This window comes from Vombatus ursinus, unplaced genomic scaffold (genome assembly GCF_900497805.2).
Source record: "Vombatus ursinus unplaced genomic scaffold, bare-nosed wombat genome assembly UNPS02009835.1, whole genome shotgun sequence".
In the NCBI taxonomy this organism is placed as follows: Eukaryota; Metazoa; Chordata; class Mammalia; order Diprotodontia; family Vombatidae; genus Vombatus; species Vombatus ursinus.
In genome coordinates this window covers 24210821-24231568 of record NW_020949613.1, presented here as the reverse complement: position 1 = coordinate 24231568, position 20748 = coordinate 24210821, and the positions used below count along the sequence as shown (strand labels likewise).

The following is a 20748-nucleotide window of genomic DNA, read 5'->3' as shown; positions in this document are numbered from 1 at the left end:
TTATTAATATTTTTTTCATAGATGTGTAGATTTCAAACCTTATTTAGCCTATGTTGACTTTGTGATCATTTAATCTCTTTTTTTTTTCAGTTTGATGTTAGTGGAGATGAAATTATTTATATTTGGAAGAAAATTTCATTGTAACTGAGAATAGATAGATTTAAAAACCCGAGTGCCTTTTTTCCTGTGTACATTATTTTTAGCATAATAGTAAAAGAAGGAAGGTTCTTTTCATGAAGGCGTGTTTTCATCTTCATATTAAAAATTAAAATAGTTAAAGTATATTTTTCACACAATTAAGACAACATAAATGGGGTTCTATTTTCTCCAAGTCCATTGGATGAGCAGAACCAGTATCAATTTCTATTAGATTAGGGATTAGACTATTTAGTTCTTTTCTTGGTAGTTCTTTGTCTTTAACATTGACTTCTTACGCTAATGATGATCATTAAATCAATAACTAACATAGTGATTTATCATATTTTAGTTTAATCTATTTGAAAAGAGCTACCTACCTCAGTTACCTTTGGTTGACTCAGCAAGCATCTTGTTTGAATCTATTGATATACAAGTTGTCTCTACCACTAGAATGTAAACTCTTTGAGGACAAGGGCTGTTTTTGACTCTCTTTCTATCCCCAGTACTTAGCATAGTGCCTTATGCATACTTTGTATTTAATAAATGTTTATTGACTTATAGATTCATCTTATGCTTTAGTAGGTGTACACAGGACTGTATGAGTTTAAATAGAAGTGACTTTCTTTCCAAAGCCTTTTAATAGAACTGGTGATTCCTAGTCTTGTTATTCTATTTAGAAAACTGAAGTGTTATTCTATTTAGAAAAATGAAGCGCAGCTAGGTGGCACAGTGGATAGAGCACTGGCCCTGAAGTCAGGAGGACCAGAGTTCAAATCCAGCCTCAAACCAAACACTTGTCACTTACTAGCTGTGTGATCCTGGGCAATTCACTTAACCCCAATTGCCTAAAAACAAAAAAAAAAAGAAAAGAAAAAAAAGATGAAGTGTTCTTCTTGCTACTTTGGTCTTATTTAAAAATCTGTCATGGATTATTTTTTGGTGTGTGTATGTATGATCTCAAATTTTCTTGTCAAAAACCTTAGAGTTTTTATTTTGTTTTGTGTTTTTATTTTCATATCATAATGAGTCCTGCCCTTTGGTCTTATATTATAAAAATGATTAGTGTTATCTAACACAAATGAAATATTATGGAGTTCACTCGGTTTACTGGAAAAGTTTTCCTAAATACTTTGGAAGGCATTAACACACACACTTTCTATAGAAGAATTATTCCTTGAAAGACTGAGAAGTAGATCTAATGGAACATTAAAAATAAATTGTAGGGAACAACCTGAAATTGATGACGTGGCTTTGGGAGGATTAGCATATTAGGTGTACCATGATACTTTTTTCCCCCAAAGGAAACCTCCTTTCCTATCATCTGTTTCCTCTCAATAGCATTGGTCCTTTAAATTAGACAGGAATATTTTTAGGCATTAACTTTTGTTGATGTATTAATGATTAATTTGATAAGGACAAAAACTTTGGACCTCTCTTTTAACTAGTATTCTAATTTGATTTATAGTTATTTGAATACATGGCTTCTTTCTTGTATTAAAGTGCATGTTCCTTGAGGAAAGAAAATGTTTCAACAGTCTTTGGTCAAAAGCAAAAAAAAGTCTTGTTTTATTTTTGTATTTATAACGTCTTTCAAAAGGACTTGCACTTGGTAGGAGCTTAATCAATGCTTGTTGAAGACTTGAGAAAAAAGGTCTGTTATATAATATAGTAAAGCTTGCTTGAATAATTTCATTTCTTTGTTTTTAACCTTGTTTTGTCTCAAATTTTTAGTTGTAGAATCTCCTTCAAATCTGATTGCTACTGATGTATCATCAAAATATGTTAAGCTCAGTTGGGACTCATCTCCTAGTCCTATAACAGGCTATAAAGTGCTTCTTACGCCAATGATACCAGGAAGTAAGCAACAAGCTTTGAGTGTGGGTCCTCAGACTACCTCTTTGAATGTAAGAGACCTTTCTGCAGATACAGAATACCAGATTAGTGTCTATGCAATGAAAGGACTGACATCCAGTGAACCCATTTCAATAATGGAAAAGACCCAGCCAATGAAAGTTCAAGTGGGTAAGTAATTTGATTTGGACTGTTTGAAAATCTATCAAATAGTTTGCCTTAATTGCCCACAATTTAAAAAAAAATAGGTTTTATGGATATCCCTTGACTTTATGTCCCTTTCATTTCCAAATGCACCCCTCCTCTACTTTCCAGAAGGCCATCTCTTATTAAAAAACTTTTTTTTAAAAAGAGGGAGAAAAAACCCTATTTATAAAAGCTAATCAAGATATTAACTAAATTTGACAGTATTCTACACCCATAGTTACTCACTTTGGCAAAGAAATAATAAATTTTCTCTGCTAGTCTTTAAAACTAAGCTTTATCAGTATAATTACACAATATTCAGAGTTTTTGCTATTGTTATTATTGTTCTTTCCACTCATATTAGTGGTGGATGTCCACAAGTTAGTTTTACTTAGTAAAAGAGGAATGACATAAATGATTTTTAAAGACACATTGATACAGATTCATTGTAAAGTTTAGGTTATTGAACTTTAATTAGAATTTATTTTCTCTTTGCAGAATGCTCCCGAGGTGTGGATATAAAAGCCGACATTGTATTTTTAGTTGATGGCTCTTATAGCATTGGAATCGCCAACTTTGTTAAAGTTAGAGCCTTTTTGGAGGTCCTTGTGAAGAGCTTTGAGATTTCACCAAACAGGGTGCAGATCAGCCTTGTCCAATATAGCCGGGACCCCCATACTGAGTTTACATTGAAAAAATTTACTAGAGTTGAAGACATCATTGAAGCTATTAACACATTCCCCTACCGAGGTGGATCCACAAATACAGGCAAAGCCATGACCTATGTGAGAGAGAAAATATTTGTGGCTAGCAAAGGATCTCGGAGTAATGTACCAAAGGTCATGATTCTTATTACTGATGGAAAATCATCGGATGCCTTTAGAGACCCTGCTATAAAACTCAGGAATTCAGATGTTGAAATCTTTGCAGTTGGTGTCAAGGACGCAGTTCGTTCTGAATTGGAAGCCATTGCCTCTCCCCCTCCTGAAACTCATGTGTTCACAGTGGAAGATTTTGATGCTTTCCAGAGAATATCATTTGAACTTACTCAGTCTATCTGCCTTAGAATTGAACAAGAATTGAAAGTTATAAAGAAGAAATGTAAGCCATTCTTGTGGTATAGAAGAAGTGTTGTTCATGTATAGTTCTTTTGACATTTCCATAAAGGCTACATAGCATTGGGATTTCTTTAGTACAAAGGGTAAAGGGACTTACTGGCATCTCTGAAGACTATTGAATAATTCTATCATTTAACTCTGATTTCTGACTCCCTTATGAATATGGAATTTTTATTTATTGGCATAGAAAGTTTGTCCTTCTAAGAAAAATGCTTTAGTCCTCCCAGAGAAAATGCAGTGGACAAATTATGAACTTTGGAGTCAGAGGACCTGAGTTCAAGCCCTAGCTCCATCATTTATTACCTATAAAACCTTGGACAAGTTGCTTAATAAGGTGGCTAGGTGGTACTGCATAAAATGCTTGGCTTAGAGTAAGGAAGACCCAAATTCATGTCCTGTCTGAAACACTTACTATCTGTGTGACCCGGAGAAAATCACTTAAATTTTCTCAGCTTCAGTTCCTCACATATAATATGAGGTTGGACTTGGTGACCTCTAAGGTTCCTTCCAGCCCTAAAACTATAATGCTAAGATTATTCACTTACCAATTAATTAATTAAGGCCTTGGCCATCTCTGGTGAGATTTGGGTCCATATTAATCTCCCTAGAACAAGATTTCATTATGTCAATGCCTGGCTCAGCTTAGTATTTTGTTGCCTTTAGTCAAAGGCTCTTGTAACCCTTCCTGCTCAGAACCCTTCACTGGTACCCTATTGCTTTCTGAATAAAGTTTAGACTCTTCAGTATTGCATTCAATAATCTGGTCCCAACCTATCTTTTCAGCTTTATCTTCTGGTCCATAGTGAGCACTTAAAAGCTTATTGAAGACTTCTAAAATAAGTACATTCTTAGTTAGGAGGAACTGTGAGCTCTGTGGGCTCTTCTGCAATTACAGGATCATAACTTTAGAGCTAAAAGGGATCTTAGAGGTCCTCATGTACAAGACCCTCATTTTATAGATGAGGAAACTGAGGCCCAGAAGGGTTATGTGACTTGTTCAGGGTTCCACAGTGTTTGGTGGGATTCAAACTCAGGTCTTCTTGACTCCCAGTCCAATGCTCTAACTATCACATTACAGTGCCTCTTGATTTAGGGATCATTTGGGAGCTATTGAATGTTGGTCATGAGATGTAATGGTTAACCATTTCTCAGTTATATACAGTATTAAGAATTATGGAGAATTTCAGGCAATGCAATGCATCTGTGTTTTGTCAGGTTCTGTTCATTGAAAATAGTTTCTGTCTTCCTTTCTTTTTCATATAGCTTATGTGCCTCCAAGGGATCTGAACTTTTCTGATATGACTTCAAATAGTTTCAAAGTCAACTGGTCTCCAGCTGGAGAGCATGTTTTTACATATCACATCACATACAGGGAAGGTGCTGGTGGTGAAGACCTCACTGTCGTAGAGCCTGCTTCCAGTACCAGTGTTGTTCTAGACCACTTACACCCAGAAACCTTGTATTTGGTCAATGTGACAGCAGAATATGAGGATGGTTTCAGTGATCCCTTATCTGGAGAAGAAACAACTTTGGAAGGTATACTGCAGTTTTGCTAATTTTTGAAAAATACAGCTTATAATATTGTTTTAGCTTGCCAGATATATTGTTAACAAATCATCTGCTGCCTCGTCCGGAATTTTGTATTGTGATTACTTTCTAAGAGCCTTAGCAATGCCTAAACTTTATCTTAAAATATATGAGTACATATTTCATAGTTTCAAAGAAGAGAGGGAAAAATTTAAAAAAATATGTAAAACCAAATTTACTTGGATCTCTTAGTTTATTATCATGCCAAGTAATTAATGAATTAACTCATAAAATGCTGAATTATATTTTTCTGCACCATCTTTCAGTAATGATCACATTTTTATAGTTTTATTAAGTTGCTTTAACTTTCTGCATTACTCCAATGACAGATCTGTTATGAGTATAAATCTTGAGCTCTCTTAGTATAGATGTTATCTGAATATTTGCACAAGAATCAGGACCATGAATACATTTAACTCTACACCAAAACTTTAAGTGGATGAAGTAATGCTAGGAGAAGGAAGATACTAGTTAGGGATGGAGGTTCCTGGATAACTCAGCTCCCACGTTGTGAGCTTGAAGCTAGCTTTCTGCACCCTTTAGGAGTGAGAAGACTTGCCAGGTACAGATGCACTTGATTTTATAACTATCTGCACAGAAGGAGAAGTAAAAATTGCAAGAGTTAGGGAAGGAGCTTTGAAGAATGGCTATATTTAAGAATGTCCATCTTTAAATAAGGATAAGAGGCTATATTTAAAGGAAGCTCCAAGTATTGAATTTTCCTCTATAGGAAAATAAAGCTGTAGTGTCCCCTTATTGACAGATTTTGTTGCATCAAACTTGTATTTAATCTAAAGAAGAGGAAGTGAACGGTTAGCTCTAGGAACAGTACAGGTTAGACAAGATGGCCTTTGAGGTAACTTCCAACTTGGAAATTCTATGATTCTAAGACGTCCAAGGAATTTGCAAATATATACAGGGTCACAGTGAATGTAACAGCTGTTTTTCATTTCCACTGAAGGACAGAAGAATAAGAAACAGGCTAAGACAAGAGCATGATGAATTTAGACTCTTTATGGAGAAGAATTTGCTGATAGTGTTTTTAGATGCTAGAAGTATTTGCTTGTAGAAGCCTGTGAAATCTCTTTCTCTGGGCAGCTTAAAAATAAAGATCGATCTGCATCCATTGGGATGGTTTGGGTATATTTTTTGCTATATTACAGGAAAAGCAACTAGATAATCTAGGTCTGTTCCTGGCCTAGGATTTTATGACTGTGATTTAAAGGTTCCTTTTAACTTCTCATATCAATAATTAGACACATATCCTTGACTTCCACTTTTGATTTGTGTAGTATAAAAGATGCAGTATGGGCTTCAATTGCATGAAGTGTTGCTTTCTTCTAAGGCTGTGATCTCTGCTTATGCCTAGATAGGCCCCAAACCCTGATAGCTCTACTTTGTCAAATGAATGGGAAGCATGTCCTAAGTAATAATTTTAGTACAGTATAATACAGTGTAGTACAGTATAGTATAGTATAGTATATTATGGTATGGTATGGTATGGTATGATATGATCTGGTAAAGAATAGAATAGCTTATTATTTTTGATTTGTTTAAGTATAGGGAACTCCCAGTTATAGAAATTCTCTTCCCTGATGCACATTGACAACCTCACTGTAAATTGTACTCTGAGTTGCCTGGAGTTATTGAGAGGTTAAGTGACTTGCCCAAAGTCACATAATTGGTATGTGTTAGAGATGGATCTTGAGCCCAGATTTTCCCAATTCTAAGGCAGCCTATATCCATTATACCACATTGCTACTCACATAGTAAGCATTGCAGTGAAGCAAAGTCTTTTCCCTGTCCAAAAGAGGCAAAAAGTAAAACAGTAAGATTCTATTTCCAATTATGTGGCTATAATAGAGTCTGGGAGTTAAGCTCCATCCCCACTCCGACTGTCATTCAAATACATAAAATTGTGATTCTCTTCCTCTCATCTTGGCTACCAGAATGAAATCAGATAAAGTAGCCTAGTGACTAAACACCATGATCAAAGTTTTTTTCAGCCCCTCAACTTCCATCCCTCTAAGGACCCACTACACAGTGGTGTATTTTATATCTAAATAGCTTATAATCATTACTTAATGAGTGTGCTATTAGTGGCTTATTTTAATAGATCTATGAGGCAGAGAAGACAATGCCTCTTACCTTCCATTTACTGTCAAATGTTTTTCAAATAGATGGGCACTCAGAAGAATTTAATTTAAGGAGCGAAAAGGTCATATAACTTTTGAGGTGGAAGGGACATTAAGCTCACATAGTACAATCTGGTCATTTTACAGATGATGAAATTGAGGAAAAAAGATGGGAATGCTGTAATCAGGTACATGTTAGCTAGTATTTATGGTTCATAATCACTTCTCACTTATTTATCTAATGAGCATTTGGTATAATTTCTCTCTTCCAGTCCTGATAATAAAATAATTTTTTTTTCCTGAGCAAAGATTTTAAAATGTCTTCTTTCTTTCAGTGAAAGGTGCTCCTCGAAACTTAAAAGTGACAGATGAAACCACTGATAGCTTTAAAATTGCCTGGACTCAAGCCCCAGGGAAAGTCTTAAGATACCGGATTGTGTACAGGTCAATTCCTAGTGGAGCAAGACAAGAAGTCACAGTTCCAGCAAATGAAAGAAGAAAGACACTTGAGAACTTGACCCCAGATACAAAATATGAAGTGTCTGTTATTCCTGAGTACTTTTCTGGACCTGGAAATCCACTGACTGGAAATGCAGCTACTGAAGAAGGTACATTAAATTCAGATGGCAGCTACTTGGGCAAAACGAAACAGCCTTGTGGCTATCATCCAACTTATTTAATACCCCACGTCCATTAAAAAAGAAAAAGAAATAGCACTTTTGGCCTGATTATATTCTTTTAAGCAAAACTGTTTGGCCCATTTTTCTACTTCACCTTTTCATGCTCATCCTGAAATATCAAGTCCAGGTGTTCCTTTATGAATTTCTATGATCATATATTCTCATATCTTAACACATGAAAATGGTGAGGGATGATTATTCAGGCTTTTTCCCCCTAGTAAGCTGTACTCACTTGAAATAGATCCTATTTAATGGGCTATATATTTTTAAAAGGGGATTTATTTTTAAGGGCTACTTACAGAAAGGCTTTCAGTATTGTGAGATCTAATGTTTGGTATATGTAGGAACAGGGACAAGGACTTGACATTGTGTGGGACATTGGGTGAGAAATGGTTGTTAGGCTATAATTCTAGCAGTCTGTTGACTGTGCTGGCCTATTGTAGTTGAGTGAATTATCAGGCAGTTGGGCTGAAAAGATGTTAGATAGGTTGTAACTTGATGCCTAAGATGGCAGTAATGAAGTAGGTACTTCATAGATAACTGACTGGCTCATTGTGGATTGGACCCACTTCAGCAATCTATCCAATGTTTTTTCATTCTTTCTTTTTCTGGAATGAAATTTCCTGCAGTGCTTTTGTGCCCTTTCAGGGGGTGCCAAAGTGTTGAATTGCCTCAGAGATCCCTGATGGATTAATGTCTGCTCTATCAGAAAAATTTTAAGCTAGTGGGTGTTTAAGAACTACTCTGTGACTTAACTACTATTTGACTCAGTTTCCTCATCTGTAAAATGAGGATAATAATAACACTTACCTCCTAGGGTTATTGTGAGGATCAATTAAGATAATAATTGTAAAGAGCTTAACACAGTGCTTGGTACATTATAGGTACACTAAAAATATTAACTATTACTATAGTTATAGCATAATTTTCATTATGTGATATGTAATATGAGTATGGGCCAACTCAAATTCATCTGGTGGTTATCATCCTTAAATAATCATAGCAATAGTAAATTATTTTTTCCATTGACAATTTCATAGAAAAATCAAAATCCAAGTTGGGATGACTAATCAACTTGCATTTTTTTGTATATCTTTAATCCAATTTTGGCAATTCATTGTGGTTGAAATGAAAGACTTTGACATGGATAAACATAGGAAGAGGAACTCGTTACTTTTATTGATGCATTTTAATTATGACATCGACGTAGGACCACGTTTGTCATTGCTGTGACACTATTGGCTAATTGGCACCATTTGCTGTATTTGTCACAGGTCCAACTAAGTATGAGAAGTTCTCTTAAACCATGTATGCAAATTTGACTTAACAGAAAAAAAACGGCAAGCTAACAGAACATTTCCTGAACCATTTCTATTTAGTAATGTATTTTCATGTTTTTTTTAAACTTCATAAAGTTCGAGGAAATCCAAGAGATTTAAGAGTTTCTGACCCTACAACATCATCAATGAAATTATCTTGGAGTGCAGCACCAGGAAAAGTCAAACAGTACCTTGTAACATACACTCCAGTGGCGGGAGGTGAAACCCAAGAGGTGACCGTGAGGGGTGATACAACCAGCACCCAACTGAAGGGCTTAGACCAAGGTGCAAAATACTCCTTGTCAGTGACTGCCTTGTATGCTTCTGGAGCTGGTGATGCCCTTTCTGGAGAAGGAACAACACTGGAAGGTAATTCTTTCTTTCCTTTATGAGATGCATTTAACATGTTTGTGACTCTGAGTCCAGAAGACTTAAATTTCCTGGAATTTTTATCCCTCCATATCAAGATATTTATGTTAAAAAGCAACTATTTCTATTTAGATATACATTTTAGTCAGAGATAGTAGTAGCAGTAGTTAGCACTTACTATGTTCCCAGGCACTATGCTAAGTACCTTACAATTATTAACTCATTTGTTCCTTGCAACAACTCTGGGAGGTAGATGTCAACTGTAAAAGTAAAATAATTCAGAAAAGGCAAATATACTTGGGGATCATTTTTGTAATGGATAAAAGTGTGAGAAGAAAAATGTATTCATTGAAGACAAGTAGGTTGTTGAAGAAAATGAGTTGAGAAGCTAAGGAATTAAGAGCAAGAAGAAATCTTAGATGTCATCTAGTCCAACTCTTTTTTTTTTCCAGATGAGGAAACTGAGGTCTAGAGAGATTAATTGATTTGTTAAAGGCACATAGCTGGTTAACTCCTTGCCAGTGGGTATTTTTCATTCTTTATATCTATTACCAGTGCCTAGTACAATGTTTGGCACATAGTAGGCACTTAATACATGTTTACTAATTGTTTGATTGATTGATTCCTAGTACTATAGCTGGGTCTCCAGACTTCTAGTCCAGTGAGTTTTTCATTATCCCGTGCAAACTATGGTCACAAAAGCTTTTGAAATTATTGTAACATTTTTATGAACATGTGGTTTGATATCTATGCTTATCCAGAGCAAATTCTTTGGAAAATGCCCATTTGGTTGGTACTAAAACTGTCAGCTCTGAGAGAGGGAATCTTTTCAGCCAAAAGTAAGCTGCTAGGCCTGCTGCCACTTCCTTTTGGTGATATTAAGTGTGATTGAAGATATAAGTTAGAGTTTCTGGTTTATTTTTTCTTTAAGCAATAGTTCTAAGCAGGAACCTCCCAAGCTTAGTTCCTTGTCAGTAGAATGAAGATGGATACTTTGCTTAATATGATCAGTTATGAGTTTGGAGAATTTTTCACAGGGCTCTAGACCTGTCTTCCAAAACAAAGGCCATGGAACGACCTTTGGTGGGGGGAGGGAGATTTGGTTTGACTTCCAAGTAATGTGTGTTCAACTGGTAGGAAAGTGAGAAGATTGGGGTACAATTCACCCTCTCTCCCATATATCCAGTTACAGGCTTGTCTCTAATGTAACCACACCCACCCCCTTGAATTCTTCCCTGCTCTGCCCCCTCCTATCACTGACTTTTTGGGGCTGTGTAGGGCTGGTATTATAATACACATCAACCTTGACACTCACAGCATCAAGGGGAGACAAAATTCCCCTTGACACTCTCCCCACCCCCAGCATCCCCATACTTTCCTCTTACCATCACCTTATTGCTGCAGCAGGCATCCCTCAGTGACAGGCTCTGTGCTTTGGGATAACAGCTGATGATTCAGGCCCCTCCACATTTTTAAGTCAGTAAACTTCTCTATTTCTGTTTAAGAGTACCACTACCCTTGGAGCAGTTAGGTGGCGCAGTGGATAGACCACCACTGGTCCTGGAATCAGGAGAACCTGAGTTCAAATCCAGACCTCAGACATATAACACTCACTAGCTGTGTGACTCTGGGCAAGTCACTTAACCCCAATTGCCTCACAAAAAAAAGAGTACCACTATCCTTTCAGTCACAGAATAACTTTAAATATTACTAAGAATAACCTTAGTGGGGGCACCTAGGTGGCGCAGTGGATAGAGCACCAACCCTGAAGTCAGGAGGACCTGAGTTCAAATTCAACCTCAGACCAAGCACTTGACACTTAATAGCCGTGTGACCCTAGGTAAGTCACTTAACCCCAATTGCCAAAAAAAAAAAATAACCTTAGTGTTATTCTTGATTCTGCACTCTTCCTTATCCCATATATCTAACTGGTAGCCAAAACTTGTCTAACACTATCTCTCACAACTGTTTTCTTTCATCCATTCACAAAACCCTACCATTCTAGTTCAGTCCATCATTATCTTTCACATGGACTATTGAATGACCTTCTAATTTGTCTCTCAGCCTCAAGTATCCCCACTCCAATCCATTTTCTACACAGTTACTGAGGGGATTGTCCCCAAGCAAAGGTGTCACTATATTTCTTCCCTGCTCAATAAACAGTGACTCTCTATTGACTCTAGAATCAAAACATTATTTCATTTTCATCTCATTCTTTTTCAAAAAAACTTTCTATTTCTGTGTAAGTTTTGAAATGTACATATTAGCACATAGTAGTATTTATGTATAATTTCTAAATGAATAAATATGCAGATATTGGGGTTGCATGCTCAAAATTTTTTTTACTGCAGGGATGTATGCTGCCCTAGACAATTTGCAGGGGGATTTATATGAATTATTGTATGTCTTGGTCAGCCAGGATTCTTGATCACATGACATCTAACAAATATCTGTATAACCTTGAATAACTCACTTTACCCCTCTGGACCTCGGTTTCCTCATTTGTAAAATGAAAGAGTTGGACTAGATGGTCCCTGAATTCTCTTCCATTTTTAGATCTATGAGCCTACAAACTAAATACACAGTACAAGGTGGGTTGGAATAAATTGCTTATTCAATTTACCTGTGAAAGAGAGATCAGCAAAGACTGAATTTAACTTTTTAATGGCATGCTGTTTTGTTGATGCTGACCCTTTCTTCCCCTCCTCCCCCAGCCCAGTGAGAGTCACTGTGTCACAGTGGTTAGAGCCTTGCAAAACCTGGGTTCAAGCCTTGTTTCTGATTCCTACTAGTTATATGACCATGGACAAGTCAGTTAATCTCTCAGTACACCAGATCTGTCAGTGGAGGGAATTTCCATACCAGGAGTTCCCCATACTGATGAAATAACAGATCCAGACTCTTCTCCTTTTCCCATCCCCAAAGTAGAAATGATCCAAATTAAATCTAAAATACAACTCTTGCGGTATGACTTAATAACAGAGTAAATATCTAGCAAAATAAATGGCTTTGTGAACTTCATGAGATTATTAGAGATGGAACCAACAAAGATTAAATATCCAACAGTACTTGCAAAATTCTAGTTAAAGACTGGGATGAAGAGAAAAGGGATGAAATTGTTTATCTCCATGTCCAAAGAAATCCAGATTTGGAGCATAGTATGTTGATGCAGAATGCTTTTTGTGTGGATTGGCATAACTCAAGCTAATTTTAAAATCTTATTATTATGATACTTTCTTAGGTACATGCAGTTCAATTAAACTCACTTTTTGTCTGTGCCAGGCCCTGTACTAGGGATACAAAGGCAGGAATGAAATGGCTCCTGCCCTCAAGGAGCTTACAAATTACTGGACTGTAATATTTAGGACTTCAAAAATAATGGTTAAAATGGTGGGTCATAACAGAAAGCCATACATAGGGTGGAAATGAGTTATTGACTCGGTAAACTCCTAAGGATATAGCCACAGTGGGTGAGAATGCTTAGGAATGTTCCTGTGATTTTAGAATGCGTATTTAAAAGGGTAGAAAGTCTTTAAGGTATATGAACTAAAATTGGCCCAGGCCACAGTGACCTAGTCAGAACAGTGAAAGCATGCAGACTCTACATCTGTAATAACATATGGTATTTTATGGAGATTTGCCTTTTTCCTTGTGATTTATTGCATTTCCCTCTGCTCCTATACTTCCCACTGACTTTCTAGGTATTTACTCACCTGCTACAATTTGCAGGGAGCGCACTTTTAACCTTTATTCTTTTTAGACTGCTCATGAATTTAGACTTGTGAAAACATCGCCTTCACAATGTCTTGAAAAGCAAAATAATTACACTTTTAAAACAGTCTTTATTCCCTGTGGCTTAAAAAAATGGCTTTCTTCTTAGTCAGAAGGCCTTTTAAATAGTGGTGCATGATCTCAGGAGCAAAATTTTTTCATAGCCCAACTGACTGCTCTGGCTTTACAGCAATTACTCTCTACAAAGGCCCTGACTTGTTAAAGCTAGTCATGGATAGTTAAATGGCTTATACTTTTCTTATTTCAGAAGATTCCTTATAACATAAAGGTGGCTATCCTTTCCAGTCATGAAATTTCGACAACTCCATCCATCCATTTGTAGCCAAAAATACCATTCTGCACACCATAGGAAGGGAAGAAACCTTAGCGGACATCTATCTAGTGGGACACCACCTCTACCCCATATAGGATCACAGATTTAGAGCTGGAAGATACCTGAGCAGTCGCTCAATCCAACTTCATTTCTTCCTCACTTAAATCCAATTCACATGCCAGTCAAGACATTGCCCATAGTGTCATTGGTCCTCTTTGAAAATGAAGGACAAACAATTTTTCAGGGGAGGGATGGAGGCTCAGGGTGACTCACTCATTTGCCCATGTAGTAGTAAAGTATTAGAGATGGAATTCAAACCTAAGTCTTCTGATGCCAAATCCAGTACTTTTCTCACTGAACCAAAATTTCCTCCCCACATCTTAATTTGAGTAACCAAGGCCCAAAAGAAAGTAATGACTTGTCTAAGTTCACAAAGATAGTAAGCAGTTGAACTGGGGTTGAACCCAGATTCTCTGAGTCCAAATCTATTTATCTTTTCACTGTACCAATCAATTAATAAACATTTATTAAGGGCCTGTTATGTGCTAGGCACTATGCTAAGTACTAGGGATACAAAAATAAGCAAAAGACAATCCTTGCCCTCAAGGAGCTTCCAATCTACTGGGGGAGACAACGAGTAAGCAAATATATACAAAAAAGTTATATACAGGATAAATAGGAAATAATTATCAGAGGGAAGGCATTAGAATGAAGAATTATTGGGGAAGGCTTCCTGCAGAAGGTAGAATTTTACTTGAAACTTAAAGGAAGCCAGGGAAGTCAGTCAGAGTATAAACACATACACACACACACACACACACACACACACACACACACTCGTCTGTATGTGTATTTATATATACATATATATGCACATGCGTGTATATTTGTACATATCATTATAAAAACACTTCTCTAAAGAGGTAGACAAGGAAATAAATGAAGTAAGCATTTAACTTTTTTATGTTTACCATGCCCTGGGCAGGAGGAAGCATTTGCAAAGTGACTATAAAGAATAATAAATTTATATGCCTGGAACTGTGGGGAATATATTTAATTCCCTATGCCTTTTACATCGAAGAAGGAAAGCATTAATAAATGTCTGTTGAAGTGAATTAGTAAATACATTTAGCTGAATTAAATTTTAAGCTCTCAGGACTTGGAAAAAAATAATTTCACTCACTTAAAGATCCCTATCTGCTATAAAGAATAGCAGATAGAACCTTGCCAACATCCTTTTATTAACATACTTATCCCCTTGAGTTACGTATGATAAAACATGACAAATATGTGAAAACATAGTTATAACTAAATTAAAATTAGGAGCTTTTTAAACTTCTGGTTATTCCATTTAATTTTATTATATTAGTTTAGCCAAACTCACATACCATATATGAGGAATAGGAGATGATGGTAAATATAGCAAATGGAAAGCCCACGGAAAGAGAAACAGTGAACTGTTTCTGAGAGCTACTGTTTTTCTAATCTGTTTTCTCTTGGGAGAGGAGGTGGTAAGAACAGAGCTGGCAAGGATCTTGCTTTGACTCAGAGGCATAAAATCAGATGGCAAGAATATAATAGACGTTAGTAGTTTTATAGATTAGCTTAAGTTCATAAAGGTTTTTAATTCCCAAAGAAAAATGAAACTTCCATTCTTTGCTATAGACTATATAATCTTTTTTCCTAGGACTTTTTATTTTTTTGAAATGTGAACATATATCAGGTAATTGTCTTGTAGCTCTAACTAAGGATTTATTAGCACTTGTTTTGCTGGCTCCAGTATATTAGAATGACAAAAGCAGAGTTCATTACCATTTCAGATACTAACTCTAGAGGAATTTAACCACAAAGCATTCATATTGGTTTTGCAGACATAGATTTTAAAAAGTGGAACAGCCTATTCTAATGAATAAAACACTGTTGCAAATTGAAATGCATTATAAATCTTCGTAGAACCTGGGGCTGTCACTGTTGTTGGTGCTTAGACAGAGGGGAACCTGCTTTTACATTTAAATAAACAATAACCACTTTTCTTTTGCTCCAAGAGATTAATCCAATTTAATGAAACTTCCAATTTGGGATAACATAGATGTATATTTTAAAGAGTGCTGATTTTCACCCAGGAAAGAAGTAGCTTTTGCATAATTTCTTCTTTGCTCCCCTTCTGTTGTCACAGCAACATAAAAATGTTCTAGAAATGAATGGCCTCCTACAGACCAAATTGAGCTAACTCAATTGACATTTCATTACAATGAAGTTTTTAGCATATCACAGGAACTTTGCATCATGTTGAATTACAGAGTGCTTCTCCCAGAAACACAAAAACAAGGACTCAGTGTTTTTTAAGAGATTTAGTGCTGTCTCATACATTTGCAAAGTTATATGTTTATAGTATTACAACTCCAACTTTGGATATTTATCAAATGATAATTGATAATTCCTTTTCTATGAACTAACCTCATACAAAAAAAAATCAAATTAGCAAAGATGGAGAGAAACTTCAAACAAAATTCCCCTCTCCTTAACAGTAAATGGTAACTTTAATGTCAGAGTTATAACTAGTGCAGGGTGATTAGAATTTTGATCCTGGGTGCCAACATTTAGAGGGTGCCAATTAAATTGACTTGGGTTGTATTTCTTCCTTACAGCTGCTGCACCCCAGCTCTATTCCTCCCATGCTGCCTTCACATTCTGCCCTTTTCCCTTCTGGCTTCCAAATTCCTAATTATGACTTTGTTTAATTGTCATGGAGATTTTTTTTTTTAGTATGACCTGTGTCTTGTCTGTCATATATTTACTTGCCTTTATGTTTTATATGGGTAACACCAGAGTTTGATCTTTGAAACAGAGATTTTAATTCAGCAGTTGTAAATCAATTCCATTCCAACATAAGTTTTCTCTGAGAATAGGTCTTCAGTTACTTCTGAAGTGGAAAGTTGGAGGCTTTGGAAACTGCATTCTAGCAGAAAGAACAAATTAGTTTTGGAGAGGGCTTACTTTAACATCTATTGGTGAAAGTGGTGCTTGAAATTCAACGAAAGCTAGTTGGAATCATATATAAGGTACAATAGGCTTCATAGCTTCAGCTACCTCTGATTTCATTGCTGTGGATATTCCCAATGCTGGAACAGATTATAATGGCCTTAGACCAGTTACTGTGGCCAAAATAATTGAGTCAACCTTAGATCATAAGATCATAAGATTTAACAGCCATAAAGAAACCCGGCCTTCCCCTCCCCCCCAGCTAATTTTACCGATGAGGAAATAGAAAGGTCATAAAGTAGTATATAGCAAAGTTAGGAATTGAATGTGCTCAGCTAGGCTAGTCCTTGGAGGATAGACACAGACCTTCCAGCTTGGTAGAACTTGCCACAGATGAAGCTCTACTTGCAAAGCCTTTTAGAGTCTAGAATCACCTCCATGGCATGATGAAGTATCATAATAAAACTTTAGTGGAAAGGGGAGAAAATAATACATTTGTTCAAGTCTGATTAACATTTCAGTTGCTATCATGGGTTAATTCAGATTGTATTGATAATTGCACTAGGAAGGTCAAATGAAGCTTGGGCCCAGGGTGCCATCCTTTGGGTGCCTGACCTCTCCTAGAAATTCCATGTTATAGTCAATTAACATATATTAAGGACCTACTATTTGCCAGGTGCTGCGTTAAGCTCTGAGGATACAAAAAAGGCAAAAAACAATTTCTGCTCTCAAGGAGTTCACAGTCTAATAGAGAAAACAGCAAGGCCACAGCTATGCACAAACAAGCCACCTATCTACCTATCTACCTATCTATCTATCCATCTATCTATCTATCTATCTAATATAGATATAATGTATTTACATAATTTATCTATGTATCTGACAAATTGGGAGCAGTCTCAGAGAGAAGGCATTAAGATTAAGTAGGACTTGGAAAAGCTTATTATAGAAGGTGGGTCTTTAGCTGAGACTTGATGGATGCCAGGGAAGCCAGGAGATGGAGGTAAGGAGGGAAAGAGTTCTAAGCATGGAGAACAGCCAATGAAAATCCTCAGAGTTTTTTGTGTGAGAAACTGCAAAGAGGCCAATGTCACTGGATCACAGACTGTGTGGAAGGGAGTAAAGTAAGAAGACTGGAAAGGTAGGAAGGGTTATGTATGGCTTTAAAAGCCAAATGAAGGATTTTATGTTTGATCTTAGAGGTAATAGAGATACACTGGAAGAGGGGGGTGATATGGTCAGACTTGTGTTTCAGAAAGATTAGTTTGACAGCTGTGGACCCTGCATGAGGGCACCATAAGGGTCCTACCCTTCTTCTGGGCCACCATGCTTATTGCTTCCTGACTGCTAATTCTTCCGAGGAGTTGCCTGGTTTGTTGTTCTTCATTAGTTTCAGTTGTGTCTGATTATTTGTGACCCCATTTGGAATTTTCTTGGCAAAAATACTGGAGTGGTTTGCCATTTCCTTGTCCAGATAATCTTTTACAGATGAGGAAACTGAGGCAAACAGAGTTAAGTGCCTTGCTTACACAGCTAGTAAGTGTGTGAGGCCAGATCCTCCTGGTATGGCTGCATAATAAAGATCCTTTCCCTCTCCTGGTTCCCTATACCCTGTCCCACCCCATTCTTCCTTCTGGGAGTTGTTCAGAGCGACTAGGACCAATCAGAGGGCCTTTTATCTGTGCCTTCGTCTTTCCCCTTCACCTCCTTCTGGGGGTTGTTCAGCACAACTTCATTGTTCCCGTGTGGTAGACTCCTTCCCCTCTGTTTTGCGCCTAACCTGCCAACTTTGCCCTGGCTGCCAGGATGCCTGGTTACAGCTCTGGTTGAACTCTGCAATATTTTGGTTTTTAGACTGTCTAACGGAAAGGGTTATGATATATAGGAAAGTTACTTAAATGAGATGTTAATTGTTTGGCTTGGTAAATGGAAAAAAAGTGATGTAGAAATTAAACACTTGGAGACATTCAGAGCAGTAAAAAACCACTTGTCTAAATTGCTCCGTAGAGTACCCAGCACAGTGATACATGCACTTAAATAGTTTTTGATGAGATTTTATGCACATTGGAAAATCAGGTAAAATTTTCCATCATCAACATTTCTAAAGATGTACCAGATTTTGGCAAGTATGAAATAGTGAGAGAGCTAGGTCATTATTCTTTATCCCTGATCTCTTTCTTGCAGCAGAGTAAATAGACTCTTTGTTGTAAATCACAGATTCTCTGAGTTGTAAGGGGCCTCAGTTCATCTAGTCCAACTCATATCAGAATGGGAATCCTTACTGCAGCATACTTACCAGCATACAGCCTTTGCTTGAAGATCTCCAGTGACAGGCAACTCACTACCTCCCGAGGCAATCCATTTTGTTTTTAGACAGCTACGTTAGAAAGGTTTTCCTTGCTTCAAGTCCAGATCTACCTCTCTGCACCTTCTCCCTATTCCACCCAGTTGTGCTCTCTGCTACCAAACAGTACAAACTGAATCCGTTTTCTACATGACAGTCCTTCAAATACTTGAAGACGACATGTCCTGCCTTTCAGGGAGGCACACCTCTGAAGGTCAGATTAAGAGAAACTTCAGACTACATTATCAGAAGCTACATTTTCAGAGGTAAGAGTAACATAAGAAGCACAGGCATATAATGCAAGATATCAGAACATTAACAGGCTAATATCATACCTTGATTACATAACATCTTAAAAATGTCATATTCATGAAAAACCATAAAATTTTGCCAAACATCAGTCTTATTTATTTGCAGCTGTGCCCAGGTTATTTTGGAATCTTGGAGAAATAGAGACAGAGATTAAAGTTAGGGCCCCAATCTGTACTTGGAAAGGGAAGAGAGAGGAGAGAGGAAATCTCACAGTAGGCACAAGTCCTTTACTAGGAACGGGTGGCCTTTAGGGTCTGGAAGAAGCCAGTAATGACACAAGTTCTCCACTGTATTTTTAACCAGGTCTCTAACAGCCAGATATGAACTAATTCATATTTTCTTTATGGGAAAGTAGATGAAATGAAATTATGGACTGCCTTCTCATCTTTCATCACTTGAGAATGACAAAATAGAGTCATAAATTTAGGTCTGGAAAAGACTTAGAGTCTAGTATAGCTGATATATATTACAGATGAGGTATCTGAGGCCCAGAGAGGTTAAGTGACTTGCTCAAAGTCACAGAGGAATTAAGAACCAGAATTAGTATATCAATCTAGGTCTCAACTCCAGATTTCATACTACTTTCATTACATCATATTACTTTTTAAATCTTTAGGGCTGATCTGATAAGTAGTATTTCAGGGATCTTGGGCCAGACCATCAAAATCACTTCTCCTCTGCTCAATATTCTTTAAATTATGGAGAAAACCAATCATTCCACAATTAGAGATATAAAACTTAATATGAAAAAATCTAGTGGAGGCAGAACATTGAATATTACTAATTCACACTAAAAAGTGACCAGTCAACAGGGTCTGAATGCTGCTATCAGATCCTGTTCTGTTTCTATACCAGTGAGTGCCTGGCCTGGGAGTTATGGAAAGGGTAGAAGAAAGTTTAGAAAACATTTGGGTATGTGGCACCTTTTTTTGGGAAGGGGAAAAGTCCGGAGCAAGAGGTTGAGAATACTCAATTCTCTTTCCATAATACCACATTGCCCTATATTGAGGGAATCCTTGAAGTAAGTATGAGAAGAAGAAAAGGTAGACTTTCTTAAATGATATTCTATAGCAGACTGAATTTTTTCAATCACATAATTGACTGAAAAGTACAGAGATTTCAAGATCTTACTGTGGTTATGGTTTATGGACTACATCAATGTATTTGATGAACTAGAACAAAATGTAGCTTTAAAAGGCTGTCCTGTAACTAAGTTTCTCTCTCAAATATTTTAATGCCGTAATGAAATTATCTGAAAGATGAAAGAACAGAGATTGTTTTATTACCCTCTGATTATTGATACAAAGCAAGGCATAGAACAGGGAAACATGCTCACTAAAGGTATTTACCACTGCTGTGGAGGACAAAGAGCCCAGTCCAAATGGAATGAGAATTCTCTATAAATAACAAGATCCCCTTATATCCTTCTTCTGTTTTCAGATGATAAATTTGTGTCAATGACACCAAATTCTGTAATACTTCTCAATAAGGTCGGTGATCTTTCAAAGGAGTTTCATATATGTATCCATACAAGAAAAACTGAGTGGGTGAAGAATACCTATTACCCATATGCAGTTGGATGGAGAGACCCTGCTGTTGAGTTTTTTCAGTCATTTCCAACT

The 20748-nt window shown here is 36.7% G+C and overlaps 1 protein-coding gene across 3 annotated transcripts in view; it reads left to right on the top strand.

Moving 5' to 3' along the window:
* Positions 1-20748, top strand: part of COL12A1 (collagen type XII alpha 1 chain) — a 142262-nt gene that overhangs the window by 24873 nt on the left and 96641 nt on the right. For 2 of the 3 annotated variants that reach the window (XM_027852867.1, XM_027852865.1), the window contains exons 9-13: positions 1870-2160; positions 2674-3276; positions 4557-4829; positions 7351-7623; positions 9111-9383. The exons of the other annotated variant lie outside the window; for it this stretch is intronic. In XM_027852867.1, the coding sequence (XP_027708668.1) occupies positions 1870-2160; positions 2674-3276; positions 4557-4829; positions 7351-7623; positions 9111-9383 (1713 nt within the window). The remainder of the gene's footprint in view (positions 1-1869; positions 2161-2673; positions 3277-4556; positions 4830-7350; positions 7624-9110; positions 9384-20748) is intronic. 3 annotated transcript variants of the gene reach the window in all.